This window comes from Schistocerca nitens, chromosome 2 (genome assembly GCF_023898315.1).
Source record: "Schistocerca nitens isolate TAMUIC-IGC-003100 chromosome 2, iqSchNite1.1, whole genome shotgun sequence".
Classification (NCBI taxonomy): Eukaryota; Metazoa; Arthropoda; class Insecta; order Orthoptera; family Acrididae; genus Schistocerca; species Schistocerca nitens.
The window spans coordinates 454,709,148-454,722,359 of NC_064615.1; the positions used below are offsets into that span (position 1 = coordinate 454,709,148).

Here is a 13,212-nt window from a genome sequence, read left to right on the forward strand (position 1 = left end):
TGTTGGAACACGTGAGGCAATACTAACCTTACGACTTATCTTATAAGAAAGATTAAGGAAAGGCAAACCTACGTTTCTAGGATTTGTAGACTTAGAGAAAGCTTTTGACAACGTTAACTGGAATACTCTCTTTCAAATTCTGAAGGTGGCAGGCGTAAAATACAGGGAGCGAAAGGCTATTTACAATTTGTACAGAAACCAGATGGCAGTTATAAGAGTTGAGGGGCATGAAAGGGAAGCAGTGGTTGGGAAGGGAGTAAGACAGGGTTGTAGCCTCTCCCCGATGTTATTCAATCTGTATATTGAGCAAGCAGTAAAGGAAACAAAAGAAAAATTCGGAGTAGGTATTAAAATTCATGGAGAAGAAGTAAAAACTTTGAGGTTCGCCGATGACATTGTAATTCTGTCAGAGACAGCAAAGGACTTGGAAGAGCAGTTGTACGGAATGGACAGTGTCTTGAAAGGAGGATATAAGATGAACATCAACAAAAGCAAAACGAGGATAATGGAATGTAGTCAAATTAAATCGGGTGATGCTGAGGGGATTAGATTAGGAAATGAGACACTTAAAGTAGTAAAGGAGTTTTGCTATTTAGGGAGTAAAATAACTGATGATGGTCGAAGTAGAGAGGATATAAAATGTAGACTGGCAATGGAAAGGAAAGCGTTTCTGAAGAAGAGAAATTTGTTAACATCGAGTATAGATTTAAGTGTCAGGAAGTCGTTTCTGAAAGTATTTGTATGGAGTGTAGCCATGTATGGAAGTGAAACATGGACGATAACCAGTTTGGACAAGAAGAGAATAGAAGCTTTTGAAATGTGGTGCTACAGAAGAATGCTGAAGATAAGGTGGGTAGATCACGTAACTAATGAGGAGGTATTGAATAGGATTGGGGAGAAGAGAAGTTTGTGGCACAACTTGACTAGAAGAAGGGATCGGTTGGTAGGACATGTTTTGAGGCATCAAGGGATCACAAATTTAGCATTGGAGGGCAGCGTGGAGGGTAAAAATCGTAGAGGGAGACCAAGAGAGCAATACACTAAGCAGATTCAGAAGGATGTAGGTTGCAGTAGGTACTGGGAGATGAAGAAGCTTGCACAGGATAGAGTAGCATGGAGAGCTGCATCTAACCAGTCTCAGGACTGAAGACCACAACAATAACATGCAGAAGAAGCTCGTATTCCCAGAAAATTGGTAGAATTTGCTTAACTGCCCTATGCACTCCTGCCTTTCTGAGTTCACCTCATAACCACATTGCAACTTAGACCGTAATCAAGTATGAGCACCACAACTGAACAGAAAATGCTATAACAACATTAGGGACACAACATCTTCTCTGGACATCAGTCAGTACTGAAACAAATAATTTCAGTCAGTAGTCTTCTTGAACCTCCCCTACTGTGATGTACTTCCCCATAGGAGCAGCATAAAAATGCAACAAACTAAGCCAAGCATAACTGCTTGTAGGTAATGTCTGCAACAACATTGTGTCTTCTTTACCAGTTCTGTAGCCAAAATCTCCTCAATAATGAATCCTGTAGCTCAAATATTTATTACAATGCCTTCCATAAAAGATCTAAATTATTTGGTACACTGACACCACCGAAGATTGCCCAAACAGAAATAGTGTAAAAATTAAGGACAATATAGTGAAACAGCCTACAAAACTGCAAGAAAAACAAAAAAGAAGAACATTAATTTGAATCTTTGAAGTTATATAAGATAAAAGCATGGCTCGACAAAAAATTAGATAAAGATTAAGATAGATTTGAACGAAATGCATATTCAAGATATGCAGTCATCAATCCTTCTAATAAAAGCAATGGGAATAGTTTGTTCCGAAGCATTTGACGGAATGTTTTACATGAAATAAAACTGGATACTAATGCAGACGTCTACATGTTACAATATTGAAACCGGCTATAAGTAAACTGAAAAACAAGTTTCAAATTCACTATGACAGACAATAACTAAATTAAATTTATATAGAATATTCATATGTGAAATGTATAAACATAAAATATAAATTGTTTCCTAAAAATGTTCTGCACAATTTATCATGAAACTAAGGTACACATTTTAATTAATTTATGAATCAAAACTCAATGAAATATTACCTGGAGGGTCCCATGCTAAGAGAATATCAAACTTCACATTGAAACAGTTCTTTAAACACCAAAAAACTCGCTCATAATTTTTAGTTCCAGGCCCAAAATTACTTGCTTTTAAGTCCAAGTTGATGACTAGAAAAGAAAGACAGATGCACTCATAAATTACTTTCCTTAGAGTAATAAACATTGAGCAATGCTTGAGAAGAATTTTATCTCTACATGATTCATTAATCTTCCTAGTTTTTTGGTGTAATTTATAAAACCAATTTGAAGTGAACTTTCTTGGTAGAAACTGTGTTGCCAACTGCATCCTGAAGGTAATTTTTCTGGTTTTGCAAGCAATGTTCTAACAACTGAGCCAGCCATATATTTTCAGTGTCTACCATAAAATTATGAAACCTGAGTTTTATTATTGTTATTGTTACTATTGTTATTGTTATTAGGCTTATTAGTATTATGATGAAATTATGTTATTTTACTCTTTAATAACTGACAGAGATTGCCCACAAAACAATTGTGCAACCCATCCTGGAACATTGCTAAGTGTGTGAGACCTACGCCAAATAGGACTAACAGGGGATGTTAATGTACACAAAAAAAAGCAGCAGGAATGGTTACAGATTTGTTTGACCAACAGGAGAATGTAACGGAAATCCTGAAAAACACAGACAGACACACACTTGAAAATAAACATCAACTACCATACAAAACTTGCTTACAAAGCTTCAAGATCTAGTATTAAATGAGAAGTTGAAGAATGTACTACAATCTCAAATACCACAAAGGTGAGCTTCCAGAAGTTACAGCACAATCAAGGGTATTTAAGTAGCATTCTTCCTGTCCTCCATATGTGAATGAAATGGGAAGAAATCCTAAAATGTGGTACAATGGGAAGTACCCTTTGCCATGGACTCCACAGTTCTTTTTAGAGTATACTGCAACTGATTTTTTAAAATTAGAACTCAAGTGTGCCCATACGATAGTGTGGATAGTGTGTAGTGGGAGAGCGAGAGTGGAAGGGGGGGGGGGGGAGATATGGTAAGTAGCCACTAAAAGTTCCAATTCTGACCCCATTAAAATGTGTGGATACTGAGTTTTAAATAATTTTCTTGAAAGAAAAACACTTGACTAAGCTATATTTTTCCCTTTACCTGAGAGCTAGGCTGGTGGGACATAGCCTTGGTATGGATGTCCTTGGTAGTACCTTTACCTTTGCAGTTACACTAACAGTCTATCACAGAGTTAATCTGAATCATAAGCATTTACATTACTGTTACCACAAAAGAAAATTCAGAAGATACTACATATGTGAAGTCACAACAGATGTTGAAGATCTTCACATCACATTAATATCATTATTGATGTAACAATATAAGGAAAGATAGACTGCTACTAATGTAAAGATGACACTTGAAGTTGCAGCCAGGCACAACTAAAAGATACTTACACATGCTCTCTGTCACAGCCTTTCCCAGAAAGTGAAACACACACACTCACACACACACACACACACACACACACACACACTTATATCATTCACTCACACTAAAAAGCACACCTCTTCTACACATGACTACCATCTATGGCAGCTCAAACTATAATGCACCTCTCACACGAAATCAGGAGGGGGTAGGGAAGTGCAAGAAACTGTAATGTACAGGTGGGAGAAGAAAAGAGTGCTGTCTGGCAGAGCATGCAGGGACAAGAGTGACACAGTCACTGGATTGGGTGGGGCAGGGAGATGGGGAGGGGCCAGGGAGTGAAAAAGGAGAGGAGCAAGGAAGGGATAAGATGGGCAGGTACAATGGCAGAGGGTGGGAAATGAAAATGAGGAGGGGGTGATACAACAGAGGGGATGAAGACTATTGGATGGAGGGTGTGTTGACAGTATGTCACCATAGGTTTAGGATGGGATAATTCTTGAAGTGGAGGATGTGAGAATGTGTTGTGAGGACAACTCCCATCTGTGCAGTTTAGAAAAGCTGGTGATGAAGGGGAGAATCCAGATGCCTCAGGTAGTGAAGCAGCCATTGAAATCAAGAATGTTGTGTTCAGCTCATGTTGTGCCACGGGGTGGTCTCCTTGGCTCTTGGCCACAATTTGGTGGTAGCTATTCATCCTGCTGCACTGCTTGGCTGGTAGTCATACAATATAAAAAGCTGTGTAATGATTACAACCAAGCTCCTTCATGACATGGTTGCTTTCGCAATGGCCTGACTTGTGGTGGAGTAGGATAAGCCTTTGACAGGACTGGAATAGGAAGTGCTGGGTAGGTGGACTGGGAAGGTCTTGCACCTGGATCTTCCACAGGGATATGATCCTTGTGGCGAGGGGTAGGATTGGGAGTGACATAGGGATGGACTAGGATGCTGTGGCCATTGGACGGGCAATGGAACACTACTTTAGGAGGAGTGGGAACGATCTTGGGTAGGATGTCCCTCATTTCAGAGCTTGATGATGACTAATCAAAGTCCTGGCAAAGGATGTAGTTCAGTTGCTCCAGTCCATTGTGGTGTTGGGGTTGGGTGACGAATGGAACATTTTTTTGTGGCTGGCTCTGGGGGGGATTGGGTGTGTGAATGGGAATGGCAGGGAGGTCTTTGTGCAGGTTTGGTCTGGGGGATAGTATCTGTCTGTGAAGGCCTTTATGAGAGCAATTTTTTGGTGAGGAAGAGATGACACCTGTTGAAATAGAAGTGCTGTTAGTGGTTGGTGGGTTTAATGTGGACTGAGGTATGGATGGAGCCATCAGAGAAGAAGTGGTCAATGTCCAGGATGATGGCATGTTGGGTTGGGGAGGACATGGTGAAGTGGATGGGAAAGAAGGTGCTGAAGTTGTGAAGGAACTAAGATAGGGTTTATTGGCTCCAAGTCCATATCATGAAGATATCATCAAAGAACCTCAACCACTCTAGGGGTTTGGTGTTTTGGAAGGCTAGGAAAGTCTCCTCTACAGGCCCATAAACATGGTGGCATAGGTGGGTGCCATGCAGGTTCTCACAGATGTGCTGTGGCTTTGTTTGTATACCTACTATAAAAATAGTAGTGAGTTAGGGTAAAGTCAGTAAGGTGTATGAGGAATGAGGTAGTGGGTATGGAGGACATTGGGAAAGGTAATGTTCAATAAGGGTAAGATCATAGGCATGAAGGATGTTTGTGTAGTGGGAGGTGGCATCAACAGTGACCAGTAAGGATCCAGGAAGTACAGGTGTGGGGCTGGTGGAGTCAGTGAAGGTAGTGGTTGGTATCTTTGACATGGGAGGCTAGATTAGGTTCAAATGGTTGGGGATGTTGGTCAATGATGGCCAAATTCTTTCAGTGGAAGTTCAATAACCAGCCACAACGGTACGTCCATGATTGTTGGTTTTGTGGATTGTGGGGGACGTGTAGAAGGTAGATATGTGGGGTGCATATGGGTGAAAAAAGAAATAGATTCAGCAGAGATGTTTTGGGAATGGCCTTGGGCTTCTGCGATGGGATCAATCTGGAGGATTCAGATAATTGGCAAAGGCCTTCTGCCAGGTAGCCAATGTGATTCATAACAATAGTGGTAGCACCTTTGTCTGTACGTAAGATGATTAGGTCATGATTTGTTTTGAGGATGTGTGCGCTTTCTGTTCTTCTGCTGGAAGGTTGTTGTTCTGAAGAAGGGATCTGAGGAAGGATGTTGAGACTAAATTGGAAGTAAGGAATTCCTGGAACGTGATCAGTGGGTGGTTAAGTGGGAGGGTTGGGGGATCATGGTTGGATGGTTGTATGAACTGGGAAAGGTAGGATTCAGAGTTGGGATTAGAATGGCTTTGATTGGAGGGATTAGTGGCAAAGTGCTTCCATTGCAGGCATTGGAAGAAGGAGAGTAGGTCTTTGAGAAGTTCAGCAAGTTAATTTAATATTGAGTGTAGGGCTATAGGGGTGGCTTGTGGATGGGACTGAAACTTACGTGGAGCTGAGGGTGTTGGTGGAAATATTAACAACAATTAACAGGCTTTCACAAACAGGGCACTATCCCCCAGACCAAGTCCACAAACAGATATCCCATGTCATTTCCCATCGCACTGCCAATCCTCCCACCACCCTGAAGAACCAGCTTTTCTGAACTTCACAGATGGAAGTTATCTTACAACACATTCTCCATTCCTGAAATTATCCTGGCCTCAACCTAAGGCAACATTCTGTCCCCATACGCTCCACCAAACACTTTCCACCCTTTCTGTTTTATCATCTTCCTCCTATTCTTGTCTCCCACCCTATTTATGTGTTGCTTGCTGCTAACGTACACACCCATCTTTTCCCTTCTCCACTCCTCTCCTTTTTGTCACCTCCTCCCCTCTACCCATCCCCTCACCATCCCCCCCCCCCCCCAAACCTCCCTGCCCTTCAGTCTCCCAACACTGTGCTTGTTGGCAGTCTAGACCCTGCATAATCTGCCAGACAGTGCTCTTCGCTCTTCCCACATATACACTGCTATCCATTCCCCTTCCCCGCTCCCTCCAGATTGCTGCTTCCATTCTATGTGACAGCTGCATTCCACTCTGAGCTGCTGGAGATGGCAGTCATGTGTACAAGGACGTCATTATCATTATCAGGAGAAAGAAAACTAGCATTCTACAGGTCGGAACATGCAATGTAAGACCCCTTAATCAAGCAGGTAGATTAGAAAATTTAAAAAGGGAAATGGATGCGTTAAAGTTAATAGTGAGAATTAGTGAAGTTCAGTGCAGGAGGAACAAGCCATCTGGTCAGGTGAATACAGGATTATAAATACAAAATCAGATAGGGGTAATGCAGGAGCAGGTCTAGTAATGAACAAAAAAATAAGAACACGGATAAGCTACTATGAACAGCATAATGAATGCATTATTGTAGCCAATACAGACACAAAGCCCATGCCTACCACAATGGTACAAGTTTATATAACAACTAGCTCCACAGATGATGAAGAGATTGAAGAAATTTATGATGCCATGAAAGAAATTATTCAGATAGTTACGGAAGACGAAAATTTAATAGGCATGGGGAACTGGAATTTGACAGTATGAAAAAGAAGTGAAGGAAAAGTAGTAGGTGAATATGGAACCAGGTTTTAAATTGTAAGACATTTCCAGGGGCAGATGTGGACTCTGACCACAATCTATTGGTTATGAACTGTAGATTAAAACTGAAGAAACTGCAAAAAAGTGGGAATTTAAGGAGATGGGACTTGGATAAATTGAAAGAACCAGAGATTTTAGAGCGTTTCAGAGAGAGCGTTGGGGAACAGTTGACAAGAACAGGAAAAAGAAACACAAGACAAGAAGAATGGGTAACTTTGAGAGATGAAATAGTGAAGGCAGCAGAGAATCAAGTAGGTAAAAAGATGAGGGCTAGTAGAAATCCTTGGGTATCAGAAGATATATTGAATTTAACTGATGAAAGGAGAAAATATAAAAATGCAGTAAATGAAGCAGGCAAAAAGGAATACAAACATCTCAAAAATGAGATCGACAGGAAGTGTAAAATGGCTAAGCAGGGATAGCTAGAGGATGTAGAGGCATATATCACTAAGGGTAAGATAGATACTCCCTATAGCAAAATTAAAGAGACCTTTAGAGAAAAGAGAACCACTTGTATGAATATCACAAGAGCTCAGATGGAAACCCAGTTCTAAGCAAAGAAAGGAAAGCAGAAAGGTGGAAGGAGTATATGGAGGGTCTATACAAGGGCTGTGTTCTTGAGGACAATATTATGGAAATGGAAGAGGATGTAGATGAAGATGAAAAAATGGGAGATATGATACTGCGTGAAGAGTTTGACAGAGCACTGAAAGACTTGACTCAAAACAAGGCCCTGGGAGTACACAACATTCCAATAGAACTACTGACAGCAATGGGAGAGCCAGTCCTGACAAAACTCTACCATCTGGTGAGCAAGATGTATGAGACAGGCGAAATACCCTCAGACTTCAAGAAGAATATAATAATTCCAATCTCAAAGAGAGCAGGTGTTGATAGGTGTGAAAATTATCAAACTATCAGTTTAATAAGTTACAGCTGCAAAATACTGACATGAATTATTTACACATGAATGGAAAAACTGATAGAAGCCAAACTTGGGGAAGATCTGTTTGGATTCCATAGAAATGTTGGAACACATGCGACAATATTGACCCTATGACTTATCTTAGAAGATAGATTAAGGAAAGGCAAACCTATGTTTCTAACATTTGTAGACTTAGAAAACGCTGTTGACAATGTTGACTGGAATACTCTCTTTCAAATTCTGAAGGTGGCAGAAGTAAAATACAGGGGGCAAAAGGCTACTTACAATTTGTACAGAAACCAGATGGCAGTAATATGAGTCAAGGGGCATGAAAGGGAAGCAATGGTTGGGAAGGGAGTGAGACAGGGTTGTAGCCTATCCCCGATGTTATTCAATCTGTACATTGAGCAAGCAGTAAAGAAAACAAAAGAAAAATTTGAAGTAGGAATTAAAATCCATGGAGAAGAAATAAGAACTTTGAGGTTTGCCAATTACACTGTAATTCTGTCAGAAACAGCAAAGGACTTGGAAAAGCAGTTGAATGGAATGGACAGTGTCTTCAAAGAAGGATATAGGATGCACATCAACAAAAGCAAAATGAGGATAAGGAATATAGTCGCATTAAGTTGGGTGATGCTGAGGGAATTAGATTAGGAAATGAGACACTTAAAGTAGTAAAGGAGTTTTGCTATTTAGGGAGAAAAATAACTGATGATGGTCGAGGTAGAGAGGATGTAAAATGTAGACTAGCAATGGCAAGGAAAGCATTTCTAAAGAAGAGAAATTTGTTAACATCGAGTATAGATTTAAGTGTCAGGAAGTCTTTTCTAAAAGTATTTGTATGAACTGTAGCCATGTATGGATGTGGAACATGGATGATACATAGTCTGGACAAACAGTGAATAGAAGCTTTCGAAATGTGGTGCAAAGAAGAATGCAGAAGATTTGATGGGTAAATCACATAACTAATGAGGAGGTAATGAGTAGAATAAGGGATCGGTTGGTAGGACATGTTCTGAGGTATCAAGGGATCACCAAGTTAGTATGGGAGGGCAGCATGGAGGGTAAAAATCATAGAGGGAGACCAAGAGATGAATACATTACGCAGATTCAGAAGGTTGTAGGTTGCAATAGGTACTGGGAGATGAAGAAGCTTGCACAGGATAGAGTAGCTTGGAGAGCTGTATCAAACCAGTCTCAGGACTGAAGACCACAACAACAATATATACATAAACTCTTGTATTTGATTGTATATTAGGGTGTAAATGATTTTCTTCAAATATAACTTGTTTTGTGGCCTTACAGTAACTTGCTGCAATCACATTTGCTATGAGTGGATTAACTCTGCACTGTTCATGTACGACCTAGGTCTCACTCAACAAGTTTGAGGGAATTCTCCTCTGCATTTTCTGGCATATACTTTAAATTAATGTTCTTCTATGATTTGATGTAGGAAAACTCTTGAATCTTATTTGACATTCATGGAAAAAAATACACATTTTGTCTGGTATAGTAGGTTAGATTTTATGTTATCAACTTGAATTTTGCTTTGTCGCAGTGTATTTTATACACAGAATAACTTTTACATTGTACAGTTCACCATACTTCTGAATGGGAAGTTACACTATGATCAGAGTAATTAACAATTATAGGATATATGTATACATGAGTAAATCAATGATGATTTGTGCTGGTACATATTTAAAATAAATTGAGGAAGGAGTTGGAATAAAGTGATGTGTAGTGGAGTATGGTAAAACGTAGCACTTTATACTGATATAAAGTTTACTGCATTTGATAAACTCACAGAGGTGAGAGACACAGTAGTTGCAATGACAAAGGGATTATTCTGAGAAGCAATTAATTTAGTTTATTGATGTACATTCACATTTATTTGAGGACACTGATATGGCTGTGATCATTCTGACCATTAAATTAGGAAGATGATACATATCGTTAATCTATTTGAAATTTTGACTTCAAAATCAGTTTGATACAGCATGTATCTAATGTCTGGCATTCCGACTGAGGTACATCCTTGTCATGATTATATTCCTTTCACTTTAGCCTGAGATTTAGAAGAGCTTTGTCTCTCTGTGATAGCTAAACCTCTTCAGGGGTATTGTAGTATCACAACCCATTAGGATCCTATATCCTTTTACCAGTCTCATCCCTAATCTCTTGATGAGGGCATATGTGTAATATAAGTATGCTGCTTTGATTTTGTCTTCTCTGGTTATCTGTATTCAAATACACTGAAGATTTTCTGTTGCAGCAAACTAAAAATTTGCATGAATTTAAGCTAAACATGTTGGACCTCACCAATACGCTGAATGAAGGAAATATGTTGGGTTAAAAGCTGATGTACCATCACAATTTGTACATTATACAAACTTCAAGCACATGGTAGTAATAAAATTGCTATTGTAATTATGCAGTAATTAACAATTAAAGTTTCAATACTTATAGTCATCGAAAGACAGCTATTTTTATGTTTTCAAACTGAAAAAACAAATTGTATACATAGTAGAAATATGACATGATAATTTTTCAGTCAGAGTTAAGCATACTGATGTTTTGTTTGGTGTTAGTTAATGAAATTGTAATTACAATTATATAGAAATGTAAAGTTTTACTCGTACAAAATTTAATTAATTGAATCTCAGCCTTCAGTTCACCTGAAAATAATAAGGTGATTATCCTTTAAGTAAGTAAAATAATATATACAAATTATCAAAATATATTGTTTAATGATAAAACATGTAATTTATAGTCTTAATATAAACATATTCTTTCCTGTATTTGTATGAAATGAATCACTTTTATTTCATGTCAATTTCTGTGTAATTTGGGAAGCTGTATGTAAAAGTTTTAATTGTTAAAACTAAAAAATTAATACATAACAATGTCAGTAACTGTCTCAAAACATATAAATAGAGGTGATTTGTAAGCCACCATATTTCAATTGTAGTTCAGTTTGACATCAGTCATGAGACAGTGTTAAGTCAATTTCACATGTAGTTCACTGCCGAACACCTAGCGTGCAAAATAAAACTCATTGTGAACATGATTTCCTGGAGCTTGTACGATTCCTGAGTGGCGATGCAGTAACATCAAGATGAATGGCAGCATTAACAATCAGCACCCTGAATTTCACAAGATATATAATATTCATTTGGTGGAGGATATCTGTAGTATGATGTGGTATATTGTCTTCTTGTGTTAAGCAGTGATACACATCCCTAACATCACCTCACAAATTCATTTTCTGCCACATTATATTACAAACAGAAGCAAACAATGGTGACACAATAGTGGGAAATTTGTGTTCTTGCTGTTGTTTGAGAGGTAACGGGTGAGTTGTGGCGCCATGAAAATATTCTAAGTTCAGAGTTGGCGTGGCCACACAGGCAGCTCGGCAAGCTGGGGATTGTCAGCAACTGTGTGGTGCTCAACATTAGCCAGAGCAAGAGGAGTAGCCCCAGCGTGTGGTCCAGGCTGACCGCGTGCCTGGGAATTCCATTTGACGTTGTGTCGAGGACAGTGCTTTGTGTCAATGAAGGAGATTTGTATGCTGGGACTGCCAAAGATGGCAGACATTGTGAAACCATAATGGCAGACATATCACAGTTCATATAGAAATTAATAATAGCCACAGGAATCGTGATACCTAAAAAAGAAACATGTACATTATCATTATAATTTCTAAGACTTTCCCAGCAATTTGTCATCTCGTAGAATCGGGTGTACTGCCGGTGTCCGCATCTTCCCAACACGATATTTTGACATCGTAACTCGGCATCTTCATCAGGTGTTCCCTGAGACTGGTTGATGAGCTGACCTTGTCCCATATTTATGCCTGGACGGTGTGTGGCACTCCCTATGCCATCCGCGCCCACTATGCCCAATTCTGGCGGTGCTATCAGTCTCTAGGCACTCAATCTTCAGTCTGCGCCCATTGCAGCTCTCTTCTGAGGTAGCGGACATCCCAAGGCATTCTGTATTGGGTCCACGCCTGATAGGCGCAATCCTAGCACTATCATGGCTCTGTTGAAGTTCCGTATGTTGTCCGTGACCGCAGCGAGTTTCTATGAGCAGACTGAAGGAGTGGCCATGTGTAGCCCCAGTAGTGGCAAATCTATTTATGAAGAAATTCGAAGATGAGGCACTTACAACTGCTGCCTACCAGCCGACATGTTTCTTCACATACAGTGATGACACATTCATCATCTGGCCATATGGCAAGAGAAGACTGGATGAGTTCCTGGACCATCTGAACACAAGACACCCCAACATCAAGTTCATCATGGAACTAGAGAGTGATGGTCAGCTCCCATTCCTCGACGTCCTGGTAAAGGGGAAGGCAGACAGCACCTAAGGCCACAGTGTGTACTGGAAACCAACACACACTGACTTATATCTACAGGCTGACAGCTGCCATCACCCAGCACAGAAGCATGGAGTGCTGAGAACACTCGTACACTGAGCCAAAATACTCTCTTGACCCAGACAGCCTGACAGTGGAATTAGAACATCTACAAAGTGTTCACGGACAACGGCTACTCCACCACGGACATCCGCAAAACGCTCCATCCCACCAGATGACCTGAGGGAACAGGAGAGCAGCAGGCAGAAGAGACCATATGCTGGGCCTATATCTGCTAAGATCAGCAGAATCTTGAAGAAACACAATATCAAAAGAGTGTCCTGCCACCTAACAAGATAAGGATGCTCCTTGCAACTGTCAAGGATGATTTGGGGTTAAGGAAACCTGGTGTCTACCATAAACCATGTGAATGGAGGATGTCTTACATTGGTCAAACTACCAGAACAGTTGAAATAAGATGTAAAGAACACCAGAGACATACCAGGCTATGACAGATAACTAAATCTGCAATAGCAGAACATTGCCTGGACCTTGAGCACACCATAGATTATGACAAAACCAGGATCCTACCTCAGACCCCCCAATTCTGGACTAGTGTCATTAATGAATCGATTGAAATCAAGAAGGCGGAGAACTTGATCAACTAGGAAGCAGGATATCGGCTTAGTACTGTGTGGACTCCTGCTTTGGAACTA

General features: G+C 40.0%; 1 protein-coding gene across 4 annotated transcripts in view; it reads right to left on the reverse strand.

Annotated features, from left to right (window-relative positions):
* The window catches only part of LOC126236337 (ribonuclease P protein subunit p40-like), a 262,934-nt gene that overhangs the window by 84,013 nt on the left and 165,709 nt on the right, over window positions 1-13,212 (reverse strand). For 3 of the 4 annotated variants that reach the window (XM_049945560.1, XM_049945563.1, XM_049945561.1), the window contains one exon: window positions 2,119-2,244. The exons of the other annotated variant lie outside the window; for it this stretch is intronic. In XM_049945560.1, coding sequence (XP_049801517.1) covers window positions 2,119-2,244 — 126 coding nt within the window. The remainder of the gene's footprint in view (window positions 1-2,118; window positions 2,245-13,212) is intronic. 4 annotated transcript variants of the gene reach the window in all.